The sequence below is a fragment of the Manacus vitellinus genome, unplaced genomic scaffold, assembly GCF_001715985.3.
Source record: "Manacus vitellinus isolate BGI_N305 unplaced genomic scaffold, ASM171598v3 scaffold_22_pilon, whole genome shotgun sequence".
Classification (NCBI taxonomy): Eukaryota; Metazoa; Chordata; class Aves; order Passeriformes; family Pipridae; genus Manacus; species Manacus vitellinus.
Window position 1 is genome coordinate 7,984,222 of NW_021939632.1, and position 22,430 is coordinate 8,006,651.

Sequence of the window (22,430 nt, forward strand, 5' to 3'; positions counted from 1 at the left end):
CAGCAACACTGCAACCACTTCTCAATCCCCTCATCCTGTGGTTTTTGTAGGGTCACAGTATTTAGGTTGGGAGGTCTCTGGATTTCTTTAGTCCAACCTCCTGCTCAAAACAAGGCTGTTTCAAGGTTGCTCAGAGCTTTGTTTTGCCAAACCTTGAAGATGTCAGAGGACTGAAATCCTACCATATGTCTGGGCCTTTGTCTCAGAGCTGCTCCTCTCTCACTGTGAGTTTGTTTCTGTCTATACAATGAGCATCTCCCTTGCTGCAACTTGTGCCAGTGCCTCTTGTCCTTTCCTGTGCCCCTCTGGCTCCATGGTCTTTATAATCTGACTTTAAGTAGCAGAAGACAGCAGATTTCCCCTTTCATCTTCTTGTTGCCAGACTGAACAAGTCCAAATCCCTCCACCTCTCCTCACACATAATGTACTTCTATCCCTTTACCATTTTAGCATCCCCCACTGGACTAGCTCACATTGTTAATCTCTTTTATGCTGGGGGGGCCTTTGGGCACTGGGAAAAAAATCTCTGAAATTGCAGCCTGCGACCAACTCATACAGCCCTAGTATAGCCCTTCTTCCCAGGCTGTCCAGAAGACATTGCATGCCTGATCTAGGAACAACTTCACTGTCACTTGGCAAAAACTGCAAAATGTATAAGAACAAAAATGGCATGCTCCATGCCTAAATGTGCCACTGACTTTCTCTGTCCCTTTACAGAGGTAAAAGGGACTCCCTCCTGGGATAGATATTCAGATGTCAGGCCAGGCAAGGAACTTGTTTTCTTGAAAAGCTGAGCCCAAAATTTGCTTTATCTCACTGGGCTGAATATAGAATAATCCCCTTGAAATTGCTGCAGTATATCTTCAAATGCCTTATACTTCATTGTTGCTAGAAGGGAATTGGTATCTGGATGCAATTCTATGCACAGTTTATGCTAAGTCTGTGCTGCCATCTTCCCCTTGCCCTGCCAGGTGTGCTGCCCTGCCCCTTCACCAGTGCTGGGTTGGTGACCAGGTGGTCAGATGGGGGAACTGATTCAACAGAAAGTCAATCAAAAATTTTAAAAAGTTGATTCTTGTTGGATCAAGTCCCTGGCTGCATAGAGACTGGTGCTAGAGCTTGGAAACAGTGGAAATGCAGAGCTGAGATTGCTGCTCACTATAGCTGCAAGGACTTAGACTGTCTCAGCTTGCTCATGACCACACATCACCAAGAGACTGGACAGTCACTCTTACCCTGAAGAAAGGTCTGTAGATAAGACTTCACCTTCTTTCAGTGACACCAACCTCTTCTTCAACTTCAGTGACACCTTTTTCTTTCCCATGGGAATGTCCCTGCTGCTCCTGGCTGAATTGCTGTGCAGGGAGACACCACAGTGGGAGGATACAGTTTCTGAACTGACCTTAGCCTGACTATGCTCACAGTGGATATTTTACCTTCCAGCATTGCATGTCTTGTTTCATGGAGCCTTTACCCAAGCAACTCATTTGTGCCAGCCATCCCCCCCCTCCATCCAGTCCCAAGCAAGGTGTCAGTCTTCATTAGCAGAGGAGTGTGGGGTTTAGCTGATATAATTTCCCCAAGTAGTCTGGCTGAATACACAGTCCCAGTGAAGCAAAGGCACTCCAGGCCTTGGCTCAGTGTTGTGAACTGGGGCCCTCATGCTGGCAGGGCCCTCCTGTGGGTATCCCTGATCTCAGGCAGGGTAGGGGTTCCCTGAGGTCTGAGCTCCTGGGAGTTTTCTCTCAGGACAGATGCACAGAAATACTTATCTCCATACTATGACCAGCCCAGCTCCCTCTCTAGAGGGGATCTCTGACTTAGAAGTTTCAAGGAGATCTAACTCCTCTTTATTATAAATATCCAGACATGTCAGTGTCAGAGGGAGATGCACCCCTCTTAATCCTTCCCAACAGCATTAACTAAACAAATCATGAAGAAATTAATTAAGCAAAAGAAAAAACATATTGGATATCCAGGAAAATGTCTTGACATTGAGTTGCCTTATGATAATCTCTTAAGGACTTGGGGGTGGCGGTGGTACTCCTGGCATATGGAAACAGGTGTAGAAAAGCAATAGAGAAAGCAGTGAGAGCAACGTGTAGGTACTGCAAAGTACAAATGAGGAAGGAAACAACAAGCCTTTGATATCTGTGGCACTGCTGGAAGACGGATAGATTCAGCCAGCTTGGATTTTAAAAAATCCCAATAATGCAAATTCCTTAAGTACAAGCCAAGCCTATGAATAAGATAAATCTCTTAGTCACTTTGCCAGTGATATCCTTCTAATCTCATCCTTCCTCTACGATGCTGCTCAGAGAGTGAAACACTTAGCATAAATGGGTTTGCTGCTCAGAGCAATCACTCATGCCTCCCACTCTGACCCCAGGATTAGAGAAGTCCCCTGGATTAAGGATGTTACTATTTAGAGTCCAGGGTGAACCAGCTAAGCACGGGCTCAAGGGAACTTTCAAGTGATTGCAAGAGAGAGAGAAAAAGAGAAGGAGAGGCGAACAGGAGGCCACCACCATCTTAGGGAATTGCATGTCGCATGCTGGTGTTGAACTGTACTTAAAGTGCTTTACAAAGACAAATGACCCAATAACAAGAATTATCAATATACGCATGGGAAAATAACAAACAGTAACTCAAAGGCCAACCAAGCCAACTTTTTCTTTAAAAAATAAAAATTACATTGAACTGCTGGTGCTGTTTCCAGAGATGCTGAGTGCCTTGGTCCCCAGCAGACATCTCTGTCTGCTGAGTAGGCCCAGCAGTCTGAAATTCAGAGCCAAGGGCTGCTGAACTGTCCCTCCCAAAACAGAGATTGGAAATGACCTGCTGATTAAAATGTCAGCTGAGAATCAGAGATGGATCCTCCATGCTCCTGAGCCCAAGAAGCATGGTGGAGCCATTTACACCCAAATGAGGAGAGCCTCAGCACCAGCTCAGATTTCAGAGAGACTTCAAGCTACTTCATGGAGGTGGAAAGATCATTTTGAATGCCAAAAATAGGAAAACCATGTCAGTTGATCCAAATTACATCTAGGACCGTGATCAACCATTTGCCTTTTGCTTACCGTTCCCTTGTATCACAGACTCATGCGAGAACTGCTCTCAGTACTACTTAGGTAGCATATACGGTAGTAAAGTATGTAATCCCTTAAAATACAAGAGCTTTCCTTACAATCTGTGCCTATGTAAACCCAGACAAATATTTAATACATTCTTATCACACCAACGGGAAATAGTTTTATCATCTCTGACAGACACATGAATTTCCAGGAGCGCCTGTCACACGTTTACTACATCAGTCCCCAAGAATGGCTCCCTTTGATTATTTCTCTATGGAGACCCCCTCTGCTGATGCTCTCCCCTCCCCGTGGGAGAGTTTCCAGCAGCAATTCCAGTTGGATATTGGAAAAGGGAAAATAGGAACTTCTCAGAAGCCTGACTTTCGGTGTTTTGCCAGGAGAAAAGTATCCTCATGCAACTTCTGCCTAGGTTTGCAGAACAGCATTTCTAGGCTTTGATTAATTAAAATACAGCATGTCTTGCACAACTTTTGAACTCTATTTCTGTAAAAGATACGTGAGGCTGCAGGCTGTCTGTCACATTATGCATGTCCCCTGTTCCAAGACCGTAGTCTTCTATTTGACTGTAAGTCATCCATTAGATGTAAGACAATTATTATTGTTTTTTAGTGAGTCATTTTTCTCTCAGTAATTAGTAGTTGTCAGTTCAACTCAGCCCAGTGCTGATGTAACTCAGTGACTTCAAAGCTGTGTTTAAAGTCTCTTTTCTCCCACACAGCAGCTCACCACAAACAGTATCACTTTTCCTGCCTCATCCACTGGAGCTGTGTTGCCCCATGGAGCTGTGTTGCCAGGCCAGCAACAAGAAGGGTTTGCTGTCTGAGCACAGAAGGTACTGCCCAACAGGAGAAGAACTTTGCCAAGAAAAGGCAGCTCACCTCCTTGACCCCATTTTATTGCTATATGCTTCAAATCCTGGCTGCGTCTGTCTTGCTATAAAAATGTCAGACTGTCTCTAACACTTATTTTTGCTCGCCGCTTCAGCGTGGCCTTACTTGGCAACTTCTCCCATCTGTTTACTACTCTTCAATGTTGTGCATGCATTTCTGAATGCTGTTTACTTATAATAATGTGAACAGTCAGCATTTGCAGAGCACCTAGCTTTGAAGTGGTTTTAGTGTTTTATAGTTGAACAAGGATCCCTTACAGCATTCTTAGAAGAAAGTGAAGATCTCCAGTCCTGCTTCATGGTGGCATGAAAGGGTCCTATGCATCACTACAGGTGAATCCAGGTCCAGAGAGACTATATCTAGATGTAGCAGCTATATGAGCACTGGATGTCCTTGTCCCCGTATAATCGATGGAGGTCTAGTCAATGTTGACAGCAGAGCCCCGGGAGTGAGTCAGCTGAGCAAATGTAGGTGTCTAGCTCTCCAGCTCCACTGACTGTATTGACTAGGGGCACAATTATCTACCTCAAGATGTTTTCCACTAAGAAATCATTGCGTGGGCATGAGTCAAGCTCTTGATTTTTCACTGCCTAGACATTCAGTCCACATGCAGACACCTACGTTGTGACACTCACATTGAGGTGTCTGCAATTCAGAGCTGTGTCCCACCTCGGTGATGTGCCCAGAATCACAGCTTATATACAAAGCTCAGAGGAGAAGCTGAGATCCTTGGTTGCTGTTCATTCTCTTTCATCCGCTTGAACTGGAAGAGAGACCTCCTCTAGTCAAGCCAACACCATAGGGGAACTACTTCAAAAGTGTCCTCTTAGAGCCAGAGAGCAACCCTCTACCTTGGCTGGGACCTGTTATCAAGTGATCAAGCTGCCACCTTGATTCTAAAATGTGGGGTTTTTTAACACTGTTCTCTAGGTTAGCTCTCATCTGAGAGGACTGTGTTTGCTGCTCAGTTCCCCACACCGTTCTGTCTATTTCTTTTTCTCTAGCAGGAAGGCAAACTCTGGCTCTGCAGAAAGCAGAGATGCCCCCCTCTGAGCACTCATGGAGGCAGGCCATGTGGTTTCCCTCCATATCACACTGTGCTATTTGCTTAGAGATCTTCTAACATGGGGTGAATACCACCCTGCCCAGGAACTTTTCTTTACCACTTGTACCATCCAGCAAGGGCTCACAATCATTTCATGGTCACAGCTCTGACATCCTAGTGTCAGAAAGTGCTCAAGCCTAAATCAAGTTCTGAAACATCCTTGTATCTTGGATCTTTCCAGGTCAGCCTGCTTTCATGACCTGGTGAACTTCCTGGATGGTCGGTCAGATGGAAAGATCTTTTTCAGTGGGTGAACATCAAGCACTGATAAGAGGACTGAAACAACAGAAGACATGCAGGCCTGATCTGTGAGCCATTGTGATTCAGCACAATTCTCACACACTGTTAATCACCACACTGCACTGGACATGCCATGCACATACTACTGGGAGGAACAGCCAATGTGCAGATCTGTAACTAGAAATGTACCAGTAGCAGCAAAGAGTAGTCACATTCCAAAGGAACACTTTCCTCACAGGGACATCCCTGGATGGGGGAGCTCTTAGCTGCTGTGTTGTGTTTCCAACCCTGTAGTGAGCTCAGCAGAGTCCTCTGGGAAAGTGCCTCGCAGCAGCTGAAACTCTGCTGCATCTGCTCCACAGCCCAGATGTGCACCATGCCATCAATCTGCCCTCTGCAGGAAAACGTGACCCTCAAATGACCATTTAATCTCCTTCTCAATCCAATTTGGCTCAGCCATGTGTCATCTGCTTTCTCCCACGCTGCCACAAACACACGTACAGCCAGTCCCTGCTCCATAGTGAGTGCTGGGATCAGCACACGCTGCGGCAGCGCCTGAAGGCTGACTGCTGCCTGGAGATCATGAAGAACCTCCAAAGACAGAAGGGTCATGGAGTGTGCTGGTGAGAACCCAGGTCCCTGACCCCCATGAAGCTCTGACCATCTCATAAAAGCCCCGAAGCCCAGAAGCAGAGCAATGCACTGCAGATACCTACCTCCAATGCTGCTGTGCGTATTTCAGGAGTGAAGGAAAACAGCTCAAGGCAATGTAGACACAGTGATTTAAAAGGAAACAGATTAAAGACGGTCACATGAGTGCAGATGTGTCCCAGCAGTTGTGCCATAAGCATTGACAGGTAGATAGGTATCTTGCAAAAATCCCTCTCTCTCCCTTGACAAGATATAAATCACAGGAAGGGCTATTATTCATGCTGCAATCCACCCATTACATGTGAAGCTGTGTCGGAGAGTACCAAACAGTGTTGACCAGAAGGACTTGTGGGTTTTACCTCACCCTGGGAACAAATACCACAGGGCAGTCTGAGAAAGGGGACTCAGTGGGTGGATATTTGTTCCAAAAACACGGTTAAGGCAGGCCAAATGGGAAGGATCTGGATGGTTTTCCCAATCTCTGTGCATTTGTGCAGCCTCCTTTTGACTCATCAGTATATCCAGCATACAAATAGCTAAGGACCTTAGGAGCATTTACCTAGGGGTAAAGACCTTAGCCTGTACTGGTGGTTGGTGAGTGTATGAAAATGCAAAACAGCTGTCAGTGGAAGTGAGTTTTGAACTCCAAGTTGTTTCATTTCCAGCTGAGCACATTTTCTTTTATTTTAGAGGATACAGAGAGAACATACTCTCTTGTGCCTAAGCACCACTCCTTGTCTCTGCAATACAACAGAACAAATAGCCTAATCAGGCCAAAATGCAGAGCATGCTGAAAAACTGGGAACATTCAGGATGTAGTTAAGAGAAAGTGGAAATCTCCCCTGTAGCCCAGGAGGGCTGGTATTGCTGCTCCAATCACATTGCTTAGGGGTAGAGGATTATCTGGCGAGAAAAGACAGAGAGTTACATTCCCCAGTTGGAGACACATCACCTGGAGAGGGATAAATTACAGATCCCTGACCCCCATTTGAAGGAGACACAAACGTGGAGAAAAGCTGAACTGGGATACAAAGAAAGAAGGAGCTGATGAATGCCACTGGGCCTTTTTGGTGGCAGTGGGATAGTCCGTGGGAATGAATGAGTGAGGCTCCATGAGGTACAACATGGCCTTGTGCTGATCAGAGAAGCAGAGCATGTGTTTTCCAGCCTTGTCTGCCCCAAGATCATCCCCCTGCATCTTCTGTTTCATCACAGAAACCCAATCTCAGTAGCCTTCTCACATCCATTACAAGGAAAAATAGCTGGATCCAACCCAAACAGAAAACAGAGCCACGCTATGGTAGCAAACCTCCTGCCAGCTTCAGAGATTGCGACATTTGCCCCATATGTTTCTGATCCTCCCAAACACACGCAGAGCAGCTCAGTTACACACACACTCATTTGTATGCCTTTGCAAATAATCTCTGATGTGGGGCCTCTCAGACTGCTCCTTAGAAATCCATAAGCCTGTAGCAGTCCCTGCATCCCCTTTGGCTTACTACACCACTAAGAACTTCTGAAGAGTCCCAGCAGCTTAGCTCGCTTTCCTACTGACAGATGCACTTTGGATGCCTCTGATCAAAATTCCTCCTCTTGTTAAGTTGCACAGAATTATTTCTGATATTCTCTCTGCCATTCATTATCACTTAACTGGTCTACAATTGTTCCCCTGGTCACCTGGCTCTCCAATCCAGCTGAGTTTGCTACAGTGATGGAGTGACATGTAGGATTCTGCAGACTTGGGGAAGAGGTGCTGCCTTCAACTACCAATTACCAAAGATGCTGGTCCAGGCTTTCAAGCCATCCCAGCTAGTGCTGCATCAACCTCCTCTATGCCTGTGCTGCCTGAAGGGCAAGTACCATTCAGCTGTGTGTGACTGCCCCGTTGGGAAGTGCCCTTGAAAGAGGCCGACTGAAATAACAGATCTTGGACTGGGGTCAGTGGAGAAGCCTCTAAAACTTTCACTATGCACTTCCTTTGTTTTCCTAAGTGTACCGTTTTCTGAAATACGCCGGTACTGCACTCAAACTTGCTAGCTCAGCTTCTGCTGGCAGATGGATCTTTTTCTTGTCTTTCTGTAAACAAAATTAAGAACAAAGACAACAGCAAAACCAGAAGTTCTCAGAGCAATGGACCCAAATAACGGGTAGGTTCCCCCTGAATTGAACGTGGGAGTAAAGTGGCTTCTTTGATATCTAGTAGTTGTGGACCTGTTATGACAATTCCCTTCCATGGCACCACAAACCCAGTATGGGGGGTATGCCCCCTTGGCCACACATTTTCATGCAACTCATAAGAGCTCAGGAGTTCTGCAGCCTTTATTTATCAAAGGTGGCTGAATTTGGCAGAGAAGTTTAAATGTCACAGAGTGTATCTTGTGGACACAGAACTGACATGGAGAACTATCGATGCTTAGGGAAGCAAGTAAGAAAGAGAGAAAAGAATATTTTCATTTTTATTAAAACACATCTTGGGACAGGTTTTGAACAGCTTTCCAGGCAAATTACTTGAAGGCAGAGAGCAAAAATGGCCTGTAGAAAGGAGAATGGCTGTAAGCTTCCAGAAAGCAGCAATTGAAACATAATGCTTCTGTTTGTTACAAAGAAGCTAATGGAGGTTTTCGCAGTAATTAAACATTGTATAATAAATTTCAGTTATATTGCACATTTTTGAGGATTCCTAATTTTTCAAAATCTGCTTTTGTAAAGTTGAAAACCTTAGTTACAGATCTCTTTCTGCTTATCCTTCTGTTCAATTTAAGCAGAAACAGTTCTTGCTCAATCAAGTTTTTCTACCACCAGCATTTCTGTAAGACTCAGATTTGACATAGTATCACCTCTTGGAGGTTTAGTGATTATTGGATCAAAAAGTGTCCTGGCTATGACAAAGAGAAATATCTGAGCCTTTGCTATTATTAGCAATGTTTGTTCTCATTCTTCAAGCTATAGAGGGGCAGCTATTTTCCCTTGCTATTTATCTGACTACCATTACAAAAATCTCAGCCCCTGTGAAAATCCATCCTGGGGAATTAGAGCAGACATTTAATCCTATCTTTTGCACAGCTCTTCCTAAAATCACTGTAAAAGCTAAGGGGAGATCTTACTGCTATCTTCAGCCACCTCATAGAAAGGTACAGCAAGAAAGCCTACTCTTCTCCAAGCTGCATGGTTACAAGACAAGAGGAAACAGATACAATTTGAAACATAAGAAATATGATTATAAATAAAAAATAGAACCCTCATATCTTCACCATAAGGGAGGTCAAACATTAAACCAGGGCCAGAGAGGTGTGTGGAATAACTGTCTTTGGAGCTATCCAGCTCTGAATATCTGGTCAGATCTGCTTGAGTAGGCATTGAACAAAATGACCTCCTGAGGTTTCTGCATCCAAAATTATTCTGAGGTTGTGCGATTTTGTTTGATCTGAGCTACAACACTCAGAATTGTCACCATCACCTGACATTCGCATCACCTGTCTGAGCACACCTTCAGAGATGAGGCTCTTGTCTGGTATTACCAAGAAAAAGGTGAAAGAAGAAATCTTATGAATAGTTGCAGGTTGGGAAGGCCAGGGACTCTCCTGCAGATTTCACACGTCTGCAAGAAGGGCAAGAAATTAATCATAAGGAGTGGGAAAGAGAATAAAGATGGCAGCTGGGCCAGGTCATGACAGTTTAGCAAGCTGAACTTTATGTAGGATTCCTCACTGCAGGCTATGGGGGCTGTAGAAATGTTTTTCTTAGAAATTATGTAGCCATCCCATGTATGAAGAAAATTTTCCAAATGTGGGTTAAATGTAGGTGACAGCACTTCTGCTCTCATATGTCAGAGGAGGCTATGAACTGTGTTTTTCCTAACTAGCTGAATCCCATGAGTGTTTTTCCAGGCTGAAAGTTTCTTCCTTTTAATCTGATGTGGAATAAAACTGTCTTCAAACACAGAACTTCTTCCATGAGGGAAATCTTCTCTGCCAGCTAGCCCAAGGGTTTTTGAAGCTGGTTTCTAAGGATGCACACAGTACACAGTACTTTCTGTGACAGAAAAGACAAAAGTTGATATGCAAAGACAGTTTCAGTTCTCTTGTTTCCCCAGATTTTCTCCTTGGGCACTGCAACAATTTCCCATTGTTGGGAGATCTGAAAATCAAGATGGGATATTTCTTCTCCAGTCCTTGCACAGCTATTAACCTTCAAGCAGGAATTTCATTCAGGGAACTTATTTCACTGCTAATATAGAGAGGTTCAGACTAGACTGGCCCAATAACTCCCTCTGGCCCTAAATCTTTTACGATTGCATGTCTCTTCAATGTTAAGGAAATGTTGGGGTTTATGTCCTAAATGTGAACTCTTTAGGGCAAGAAAAGCCTTTGTTTCACTTCTTGGTGCAATGCTTGACATACTGACAGCCTGTAAAGGTTACCATAGTATTAAAATAAAGAATGGTCTAGAGGCCAGAAGCACCCATAACTCTCCTGCCTCTTGTGCAAACCCTCTCTTTAATTACTTAACTGCTATTTCTCTCCGATACAGTATTTTATTATTACCTACTTTTCTTGAATGCTCATCTGATCCGTCTTAATGTTCTTTTAATATCACTTGGAATGGGATAATAATATTCTTGTACTTTTCCAGCACTTTAAATCCTGAAAGGTCCTAGTGTGCTTAACAAGGAGAAGAGGGAAGTGCTTAATTCATCAGACAGTGCAAGGTCATGCAACATATGAGACAAGCTGAGAAGAACACCTGACACAACTAAAAGCAGTGGGGTGTTTGGAGGGGCAGCTTTAGCCCATCACCCCCCAACTTGCAGAAAGTGCAAACCATCCATTGAACTTTAGTTCACCACCTGCATGAAATTGCCAGGGTAGGTGCTGATGTGATGTGGGTGAAGTGTCAGCGGGATTCCTGTGTGCTGATGCTGTGTGTTATGTCTTCAACAGATTCTTCCACATGGCTTTCTTAGCTCTCCCAAAGAATGAGAATTGGAGTGAAAAACAATACAGGACCTGTCTTGGTAAGGACGGGGAACACTGATGGGCAGGGACATGCACATGGAAGTTCTTGGAAAACCACTTCTTCCATCAAGATAGCAGTCAAAGAAGTGATCTGCTTGGTTTTGACTCAAGGGAAGCAGGGCAATGCCTGTGCTAGGAAGTTGGAGAAAAAGGTATCACAGAAATGAAAGCAAGAAATGAGGATGTGAGCAAGTATCTGTTATACCCTGAAGTAGTAAGCAAATGAAGACCTAGGCACAACATGAATACACAACAGGGAAATGAGAGAAAAGAATCTCAAGGTGAGGGTAGGGTTAATGCCCAAGTGACAGTGCTAGTACAAGAAGGTGGAGGAAATGTGAGCTACCCCATCCATAAAGTGATTGGAGAAGCAGGAGAGAAGTGGGTGATGGGGGCAACATTTCAGCAGGACTGGCTAGAGCCCTAAATCTGTCAGGAAAGTCATATTCAGCCTTGCTGAGAGTGGCTTTAACTGGGGCAGAGAGCAGACACCTGAACTGAAGTAATGAGGATCCATTTGCTCCTCTTCCACATGGCTATAAACGGGCAATGACAGGACCAGCCTCAGCCATAAGTCTTTTCTATGGCAGTCAAGGGATCCTTTAAGAAAAGCACAGCTGCTCCTCCAGCCTTTTCCTCCCAACTCTCCTCAGGAGGCAAGGCAGAAGAGCTCAAATCATTAATGACCTCAAAGATTCAACAGACTTAATGCTTAGTGCATCTGCAGGCCCTCCTGGAAGGGGCTGCTACTGAGGAAAAAGGGATGCAATTCAGTAAGGCCAAATACAGCTCCTCCAATGAGAGAGTAATGCAAAGTGCACAGAGTCAGGATGGAGAACTGCTCAAGAAGCAGCTCTGAAGGACAAGGAGACCATACTGGATCATGAGTTGAGTAACAATCAATAATCTTCTGCTGTTCCATAAATAAATAAATAAATAAATAGAGCGAACATTACCCTGGAATGGATGACTTCTGTTACTTGTTAAACAGGATTCAAGACCTTTCTGCACTGCTCAGCACTGACAAGGATTCAGCTGGAGAATTGTTTCCAGTGCATTTAAAGCAAAGTATGGACCACTTGGGGAGAGTCCAGAGGACAACACCAAGGATGATTAGCAGTCTACAAAACAGGTCATAAGAGCAAAGGCAGAATTGGAATTGTTCAGTCTAGAGAAGAACAGGGAATGTTATGGCTTCAGTTGTCACCTGAACTTGTGAAGTCCTGAAAGGATGAATTTTCACTGTGTAGCTACTGGAAAATACCTTCAGTTACTTACTTCTTGGAAAACAAGTAAAGGTAAAAATAATCTGTTGTCCTCCTAATGGGAGGGCAAGAAGAAATGAGCTGCAGCAGGAAAGACAGATTCTCCAGCCATGCTCATCCTTAAGAACTGGTTAGATCAGCCTCAGGATTTTGGATGGATGGACTCAGTCTCTTGAGACCTGGGCATTGGCTCATGCTTGGGCATGATCAGTGCATGGATTAAGAAACAGAAGCTAAACCCACATAGTACCCGGGGTTACAATGGCAGTCACAAGGAACAACTTGACAGAGGATGCAGCCACAGGACTCTCTTCAGGCCATGAGGGCAAACACCTACAAATGCTTAATGCACTATAAAACTTAAAGGTGCCTCTAACACTCATCTCTTAGCTAATGGCACAGACTTTTGCATGGGAAAGGTGACCCCATGGCCTTATCTTAAATGTAAACACACTGTCAATCAAGCAATCCTCGGTAAACTTCTGCTAAAAGCGACATGCAAAGACACTACAAAGACAATAGCAGTCTTTGGCCTCCAAACTGGTGGAATATCAAGTTTATTTTCTCTCCTGTTCTGCAAAATTGTTTTGTATGTGGACCTGCTGGTCTAAATGTCTGTGATTCCATAGTAAAAAGTAAGTCTGACAGTCCAATTCTCCAACCATAATGGAAGCTTGCCAGGAAGTTCTTTTACAGAGGAAACAAAACTTTTTCAGGGTTCCTTTCAAGATTGAACTATCCCATCCTCCACGGAGTTTACACAGTTTTCCCCAAGAACAGCCTGGTTTCTCCAATGAACACAAGGCACTAGATGTAGGAAAGACTAAAATAATACGTAAACCATATTTTTGCTTATCATTCTCCCATTCTGTACCATCCCATCCCTCACTCCCCACACAGGGAAGCAGGTTAAACTTGTGTGACTGTTTTGAGTCATGTCATCAGTGTTCAAGCTGCACACAGAGAAGGCTTGGATATGATGGTAAATAGGCCATAGGAGAACTTGTGCAGAGTAGAACAAGATAGGATGGGTGGGGCCAAGATCTGATGCGTGAATTGACTTTAGCCAAGAAGAAGAGAAAGAAGAGGAGGTGAGAGAAAACCACCAAAGACCGTAAAGGAGAAATGACATGAGAGAAGAAAATACGTGTGAGGATTTCAGGGTATGGGCCCTGCCACTGCAATCAGTCTGCCCACCATGATTTTGCCTTATCACTTCTCACAGTGGGGCATGGGGGGCAGCCCATTTATTATCTAAATACATTTTCAGGTCTTGCTGTTATTTTCTTCATCAGAAGAAAGTCATCACTCATCATTCTCCACTGCCAAGAATGTAATCTGTTCTACTGCAACCAGGGATAAATCAGAAAAGGATAAAAGGTAGGTTGTGAAAAGATGGGGGAAGATAAGAAAGTCTTCGGCATCAAGCAATTCATTTTAGGTAAGCAATCCTGATTAACAAAGGAAAAGGAGAAAGATAAAAAGTTAACAAGCTATTCTGTAAGTCTGGTTTCCCATGGAAACCATATGATGATGGGGTTGTTCTTTTTTTGTCTGATGGGATACACATTCCTGTTAAAGCAGTTGTTCCATCTGAAGCTTTGTCCTCCATGTCCTGCAGTGTCTACCACAGACAATAACTATAATCTCTCCCACAACAGGACATTTCTAGCTTTCCTCTTCTTTATCCAGCTAGTTTTCATGAAACTTACAGGAATTTAATGCTTTTCAGATCTCAATTCTCTGCCAAATCTGGCTGAAATTAGCCAATTGGTTGAGGAGGGCTGATGAACATAAACTGTAACAGCTAACACCACCACATGGCTTTATTCCTTTAGCAATCAGCTAATAAAAGGATGGGATGGCCACAGATATGGACCAGTAACAATTGTAGTTACTTCTTATTATCTTACTCCAGCCTAGGAGTGGTGGAGACACGTGCAGCAGATGCATAGGACACGCAGAATCACAGATTTTTGGCACAACCACATTTCTGACTTCTGGACTGGGTCAGCCTTGAATGGAAAAACACAAATGTGAGCAAAAGGCTGCCACAGAGGAGGCCCTTGCCGGGAATGAATTTTTGCTTGAAAGACAACCTGAATGCAATTCATTTTTGTATGAACAGAGCCCTTCCAGGAGCAAGCGTTGCCTTTGTGGAAATAACGGTGACTCTACAGATGGAAACAATGGAGCTACATGCTTTTGCATTGCTTGTTCTGTCACTAACTGACATCAGCCACTGGTAATCATGGCCTGAAATGTATATTTAAGAAACAGTGACATGAACACAGACAAGTTCCTTCATGAAGCCTTTTATATGGGGAAAAGTGAAAGAAAAGAAAAACTGCTGCTCAGGCTAGCTAGTGGCACCGAAATAAATGGGTCAGGCATCAGAGTTTCAGCAGGCACAGAAGGTGAAAACCCTGTCTTCTGGAGCAATTAAAAGTCAATGGGATTAGTGGCTTTCACTATTATTTATAGAAACCCTGCTGTGTGCACAACATTATTGAAATACAGGGGTCGGGTCCCTGCTACTGGATGCCTACACTTTTGCTGTTGAAGTTAATGGGAGCTTTGCCAATCAACTCTGTGGCAACAGCATCTAAATCTAAAATAGACGGCATCCTGGGCTCCATTCAGTTGATGGCTCAAGCAAAGCTTTTGCCAAAGCCAAGAATGGTCTGCCTACACAGCATAGATTTGATCCTGGGACAGATGAAACAGGAGAATTAGCTATAGAGGCATTAAGATTCAAAGATGGGAAGGCAGAGAGGTGGACTGAATGTCATAGGAAGCATCTTCTCTTCCTTTCTGTCATAAATTACAATATACAGATTGAAATCTAAACAGCTGCATCCCAAAATCTCTTAGTCTTCAGTTTTAGCAGGACTGGCTGTTTTCCAATTAATGATTCTCCTTCTAACACCAAGTTAATGAACCCTGTGGGAACACACCTATGAAAGGACATGGATGGGAACCCTGCACTGTCATTCTGTGATTCAGTGTTTGAAAAGAGCATCCTGATGGTCTAGCCAGTTTGGACAGACTCCTTGAAATACCAGCATCTCCATTCCCAAGTTTTCCTGGCTTTGGACATGGTTGTGATGATGGTTGCACAGTTGTTTCTTCTTCCACTCATTCACTATCACACCTGTGCCCTGCATTACACCACAGCCTGCCTCTTTTTGTCTCACTCCAGAAAACAGGTACCTGATTCTCCTTGATCTTACAATGTTGTAAATCAGAAATCAGGCATCCCAGAGGTCTCATGCACTCCTCTGTGCTGCTGAGAGACCAGTCTGTAGAGTGGCAATATTTTCTGGCTTAGCTCATGCCTTTTCTGCAAATCCTACTAGGCAGGGGGCTAAAGATGCTTTTTGCCTGTGCCTGGAACAGGAATGTGGCTGAGATTCTCAGTAGTTATTTCAAGCAACACATGCTAATGACCAGCCATTCAACAGTACTGACCATTCACTGATCCTACATAGGACCTCCAAGAATGTGTGTTAATCCAGACTGAGTAATTTAGGCTCATCTTAGCTCTAGAGAAGTCCTGAACATGGCAGGTGCCTTGATGATGAAGACATTACATTACATGTGCATGAAATCCAGACATGCACCTGCAGAGGAAGATCCCACTGGTTACACACAAGAGGCTGGTGAGCTGTGGGGTTAGAGACCAGCCCCAAGGCTTTGCTCCTCTTCAGTCTTACCCTGATCTCTAGATTGGCTTCAGATGTGAAGTGTGAATATTACTTGCAGAAGTGTTATCATTAATTGTTCTGACACTAAGTAGTCTTAATAACCACATGGCTTTACAATCACTCATTAAACTTTAGTTCCTTGTCTTGCTGATGTCCTGCAGCAAGGAGCTCCACAGCCTAATCACATATCACATGGAAATGTATGCCCTAATATCCATTGTAAATTGTCTTCCCTTCCAATTTCCTTGAAGGTCTTCATGTTCTCTTATTAAGGAGTTGGTGTCCCAAAAGTCTAGAGGGAACTTTGGTGGGAAAGATAGTCTATTTTCAAGCATTTCTATCGAATTCTGAGCTAAGTCCAAGCCTGCAAGCAAAATAGTCCACAAACTGTTCTCTCTGATCCTCCTTATCCAACCAAATCTATCTGCACTGACTTTTCAAATCTCCATCCTTACAGCATCTTTCCTCAGAACAGAGAAACAGAGAAATGCAGACTGAAACTGATAGGTAAGAAAAGATGTACACGCACTCTAACTGACAATCTAACAAGCAATCCTTGAAACATATGGATTTCCAAATTATCTCAGTTTTATTTAAGAACGCTTTTCTATTTATTTTCAGCACAGCTAGCATAACTTCCAAGATCCCAAACTCCACAGTACTGCTAACTCCTTGTGACATGGGCAAACAGTTTATCTGCTGATGTGAAGGGACTTTTCACCCATGTTTTTTCCTGCTCATCTCCACAACTTGCTCTCAGCTTGGAATCATACCAAATACTGTGAAACATTTGTGAGAGTAGAGCTCATCTTCATTTCTTTCTCTTGCAGAATATTGTCAGAGATCCAGGAAAGCCAATAAAATTCTGCAAACACTTAGCACTACCCAAAACAGAAGAAAATACTCCAGCATTTTCATTTCTTGCTTTCTCTCCAGAGCTCTGACGTTCAATCCAGAGCCTCAGAATTTCCTGACACAACGGTGCCGGATGTTCAGTCATTGAAACCTTTGAAAATGCCAAGCAAGTCCCCGAAAGGCAATGCCATTACCAAGTGCAGAGTTCAGTCTCTCAGCTTTCATGATGTTAAGCTCTCATTTTCAGTGAAAGCAATTGCCTTTTTCAGCTGCCAGACCTGAGAAGAGCTTGCTGGTCGTGCCCTCAAATGGGAGCCCAGATGCTGTGATCCCCCGATCACCAGATCCACTCTTTCTTGTCTGCAACCCACATTTCTCTTGAGTAACATGCAAGGATCAGAATAGTTTCACAATAATGAGCTTTCCTCCTTCCTACAGTCCTCAGCACATTTTTAAATGAAAGAATCAGCTTACCCATAAGAGCCACAAACACACACGAGGAGCTTAAGATATAAGCAATTCAGTAACCTGAAGTATCATGTATATTGGGCAATCATAAATTTAAAGTGAAAATCCCTACTGATTTTGTTTTGCATTATATATTAAGTAAAACCTATTGCAAAGCCAGATTACTAAGAAACCTTTTTGGCTGTTGTTTTGGTTAGGTTTTTTTATATCGAAGCAGGATTAAAACTTCTTTTGGAGACTCACTGTCATTTTATCTGGGTAAATAAGCTTAGAGCACCTAACAGTCAATTTATAATGATGGCTTTTGTTCTTGGTACTGTGATGCAGCCCCGCAAATTTACCCACAGCTGCAGCAGTTTTAGATGGTTTTGACAGGTAAATAAAACAGTGTTTATATCTGTCATTGTCATTAATCTACAGAGTAAAGAACTAGCAATTATATTTTGTTTCCAAGCAGATAAATTTTCGTGATGATCTTGGGAGAGGTGGTAGAGAGTAATGTGCATCTATGACTTTTATAGTTGTGAAAGTCCAAAACATGAAGAGTCTTTGCTCAGCTGTTGAGTTGGAAAACAAATGGGAAACAAAGACTAAACCAGTAATAACCACCATAATAACAAAGAAAAGGAATTTGGGATTTAGCCCCATTGGATTTTTATTGACATAAGGGCCAAGTAAACCAAAGTACAGGTCTTGACATCATCTGCACCAATTCAGCACTCAGTTATTCTGAAACATACTTCCAGGAATCTGTGTCAGGATCTGGGGATCTGGCTGTGCTTTAAAACCTCATGATTTGGGCCTCCATAATGTGCTTCCCAGCTGCTGCAGGGCAAAGGGTTTCAGATACTCCTCAAGCTATGCTGGTGAAGAAAAAATTATTTACAGAATAAGGTAAAGCTCAAGGACGAGTGGCAGAATCCAGCCATAAGTGTCTTATTATATTGGTCAGAAACTGTGAGAAGCAAAAAAAAGAGAAATCCCGGTGAAACTCTATTGATGCCAGTCACGTCTGCCCAGCTTCTCACTCAGGTAGGCTGGCAGATGGTCAGCAAATAGTCTCACTTTTACAATGCAACCTACACTGGTTTTCAGTGTGAAAATTAGCATCCAATTATTTTCAAGCATTAATGTTCTCCAAGGAAGAGAGCTACCTTTATTTTAATTCTGCTTAGGTTCTATTTGCTCTGACACGTAAGCCAATCTTGCAGGTGCTACGTCTCATGTACACAGGCAGAATGGCAAGCCAGGGAAGAGTACTAGAAATGTGGAATAATGTAAATTCCCAGGGAGTGAATTGCATGGCTTCCAACTTTGAGAAGAGACATGAAGAAGACAAATAAGTGAGAAAGGCATACGATATCTCCAAAAAAGAATTATTTTCCCCATCCCCATCTAAAATCCTATGATCAAAACTGTCTCACAGCATAAACCATTAGAGATGGCTACTGAGAACTGAGCTGTGACCTATGGGACCCTTGGTATGACACATCCAGCAGGGCTGTGGATATTGGGATGGGTTGGTGGCAGGCCCTGCTTCTCCCAAAGAAGAATGGAAGCCTATTCCGCACCTCCCAGCCCCCATCACCACCATCCTTGAACCAGCATAAGGGAAGGCACGATCACTGCATTACAGATGTAGGTAGCTCTGGGAAAGGCAGGATGTGTGCCAGAGCGTGGCCACTCTCAGATGAGAACTAGCTTTCCTTAGCACAGCACACAGGTCTGTGAAGGGGAAAGAAGATATGGGGCAAACCCCATTCAAGGTTTCAATGTATTACCTTACATGCCAGAATCTGTGCCCAAAATGGAAATAATATCAGTATAGTCAAATCTCTTAACCCTTTCCCATGCAAAGATCCCCTATTAAGACAGTTAATGGGACTATCCCAAGTAGGAAAGGTTATCAGCATATATGGGCTTGATCCCACAGAGGTCTGCAGCCTTCCTTGTCACCTGCAAGCCATGTCATATTAGGTACAAATGTTGCTGAGTACATCACTATAAGGAAGTTGCCAGCCTGAAAATGCACGAGCTGCTTTTAATTGTCATTAAATATGGAGAATAATGCCCTAAGGTGGCATCTTATGTTCTAGCACAGTTGCATTTGTTTCATTCTCCTGTGTGGTGTAGGGAAACTTCACTGGCCTAACCTCAGTCTGTTCCAACAAGCACCTCAAGGCTCAAGCTTCAACAGCTACAGTTGTAACCACACGGTTTTCTCCTCCAGCTAGTGCAACTGGGAGCATGGGAGCAGTGGAGCACCTGCAGAGCTCCTACTAGCCGTCCCCTGGGAACCACTGAAGTGGAGCTGTCTCCTGCCACATGTCTTTGTAGAGGCTGAAGCTGTATTTTTAAAAGCAAACAGCACATTAAACTCGTCCTTTGCATCACTTCTGGTATCATTGCAACTGGGCACCCACAAAGCAAGGAAAAGCCTCCCTTGCTGAGCTCCACTCTGCTTCAAGAAGGCGTCAGCGCGTCCCTCCCATGCCACAGCTGTACAGCTCTGAGGCTGGGCATGGGCTCCCGGGGCAGGACTGCCCCGGGAGAGGGCAGATGGAGCAGACCTCCACCCCACGCTTCCCGGGGAAACACTACCGAGGTGCAAAATCCTAAAGCCCGGGCCTGGGCAGAAGGCAGAGGCTCCATGGCTTTCGGGTCCTGCTCCGGGCACCAGTGACATCCCTGCAAGCATCAGGCCCCACGTCCCGCAGGCTGGGGCATCGCTGCCATCGGTCCCCCCGCCCCGGTGCCCACCGCCCGCGGCCGCTCACCTGCTCGGGCCCCTGGAAGCAGATCCTGCAGAGCGGGGTGCGGATGCCGCTGTCGACGCTGCTGCCCAGCGAGTATCGGTCCTCGGCCTTGCCCTTGCCGAAGTCATCCGAGGAGGTGCTGCTGGGCAGGGAGGCGGCGGCTCCCCCGCCGGGCTGCCCCACTCCTCGGCGGCCGGCTGCCCGCGCCGCCGCCGCCGCCCGCCGCCGCCCGCCAGCCGGGCCCGCGCCCCCCGGGCGGAGCGGCCCCCGCCGCCGCCTCTGCGCCGCCGGGCATGGGGAGCGGCGGCGGCGGGGAGGGCGGCGGCGGCGCGGGGGGTCTCCGCAGCAGGAAGACCTTCAGGTCATTGAAGAGCATGCGGCAGCGGCACTTGAGGAGGCCTTGGTTTCGCAACATCTGTCTCGGACGGAGGAGCCCGCAGCAGCAGTAGCAGAAAATGCCCGCGCCGGGTGGTATTAACATGTGCCTTTCCTTGGCAGGCGGGCACGGGGGGGAAAAGAAAAGGGCAGGAGCCGGGCGCCCCGCGGCCGGGGGGCTCCGCGGCGGCCGCAGTGCCCGGGGGCTGCGCTGGTCGCCGGGGAAGGGACAAAAGCAGAGCCGGAGGGCGAGGGGGCGGAATCCCCGGCAGCCCGCTGCAACCCGGCGGGGATAGCCACTGAAAGAAAAATCCACACCAGAAAAAAACCCGACTCTGCGCTGCTCGGGGACCCTTTGCTCCCCTCCACAAGTTTGCTTAGAAATCAGCGGGAGGAGGAGGGAATAAATCTCCCACGCCCGAGGGTCCAGGGGCGCAGGCAGCGGGCTCGGGAGAAAAGCCCCCGATCAGCTCTCGCAACTCCTAAGCCTTTAAAAAAGAAGGGTCCACGTCTCCAGTGGGTGTGGGGAGGAGGGAGAAAATGGTTCTCTCGACAGTATTTGGCATCTCAAGTAATTTTCCTTTTTCTTCTATTTTGTAATTTTTTTTCAATTAAAAAATAAAACCTGATCACACGAATCCTGGTGTGAACCCAGACAAAATAGCAGCTGGTCTGGCTATCAAAATGCAAAATTGGTAGCTGTTGTTATTATCAAAATTGCTTCTTTGACAAAAAAGACCTTCACATTGTTTGTGGGAAAACACCCTACGTTTCCAACACTGTACTCCCAGGTGGCTTCAGATTTTACCGTTGCCTTTAAAAGATTTCATTGTAAATATTAAAAGTCCTGAAAGAAATAATTAGCATTCAATGAGCTTAATCCCAGAGGTACTGAGACAAATATATTTTTATATATATAATATATATATCATATATATTTTATATATATTTATATATTCTGACCTTCTCTATTCCAGCAGCTGTCTGGACCACACACAAAAAAAAAAATCAGAGCGAAATTGGTGAGGGAAGGCAGCTGTATTATTCCCTAAGCTGTTACCATCCTGGACCAAAAAACCCCGTCGAAATCGAATCTATTCTTCGCATGTAATTGACCGGGGAAACGTGGATCTTACATGGTCACGTTTCCTTTCCTCCTTTCACAAAACAGGAACGTCATCAAACGCATTGGCAGCTTGTACAGACCATTGTGGATGGCGAGGCGGCCAGGACTCTATCAGCAATTGCAGGAACCTCCTTTTGATGCATTGGACGAGGCTCCTTCTTTCTCTCCACCACCGTCCCCACCTTCATTTTCCTCCCCTTCTGTCCTCCTCCTCTGACTGTTGCTCTCTCTCACAGGCATTGACATTCAACCATCGCAAGTCTGTCGCACTCTCGCTGTCAGGAAAAAAAAAATCGGAGCAGATAATTCTCTTCTTCCTCCTAAAAGGCTAGGATAAAGCACAATGCGCCAGACACATGGGGCAGCATGGCTTATTTTTCGTGCGGCTCCTACCGCTTTGGCAACATCGAGCTGGTGTATGCGTGTGTGCCTTCCTCTCTCAGCAGCAGCCTCCTCTCCGCTCTCCCATCCGGCTTGCCGTGATGATGTTGCTGTTGCTACCTCCCTTGGATGCAATGGGGAAGGCAGATTGTTTGCAGTGCGAGCGGGGATTTGCAGGAAGGGAGGGGTGGAACGTGGCCGCGCTCTCCTCCCTCCCCGGCTCAAAAAAAAAAAAAAAAAAAAAAAAAGGAAAGAAGAAGCAAAAAGGCGGGGTGAGGAGGGGGAGAATCAAGGAATCAAGGGAGGAATGGGGCCCTTCCCAACCTTTGATGCCCCGGGCTGTCGGCTGCCTGCGAGAGCCCACGCCGGGGAGGAAGGGGAGGAGGGGCGGGGGAAGGGGCTGGGCGGCCGCTGCGGCTTCAGCACCACGGGGCGCGGACAGCTCCGCCGGGCGGGGCGCGGCGTCTCCGCGCTGCGCTGCGCCTCCGGCCGCTCCCCGCC

At 45.4% G+C, this 22,430-nt stretch overlaps 1 protein-coding gene across 1 annotated transcript in view; it reads right to left on the reverse strand.

The window, feature by feature from the left end:
* MARCHF4 (membrane associated ring-CH-type finger 4) overlaps positions 1-20,528 on the reverse strand; it is a 97,498-nt gene extending 76,970 nt beyond the window's left edge. Inside the window, 3 exon segments of the mRNA XM_025895077.2 lie at positions 20,069-20,202; positions 20,205-20,250; positions 20,253-20,528. Of these exon segments, the coding sequence (XP_025750862.2) occupies positions 20,069-20,202; positions 20,205-20,250; positions 20,253-20,528 (456 nt within the window).
* Between the last annotated feature and the right edge of the window lie 1,902 nt (positions 20,529-22,430).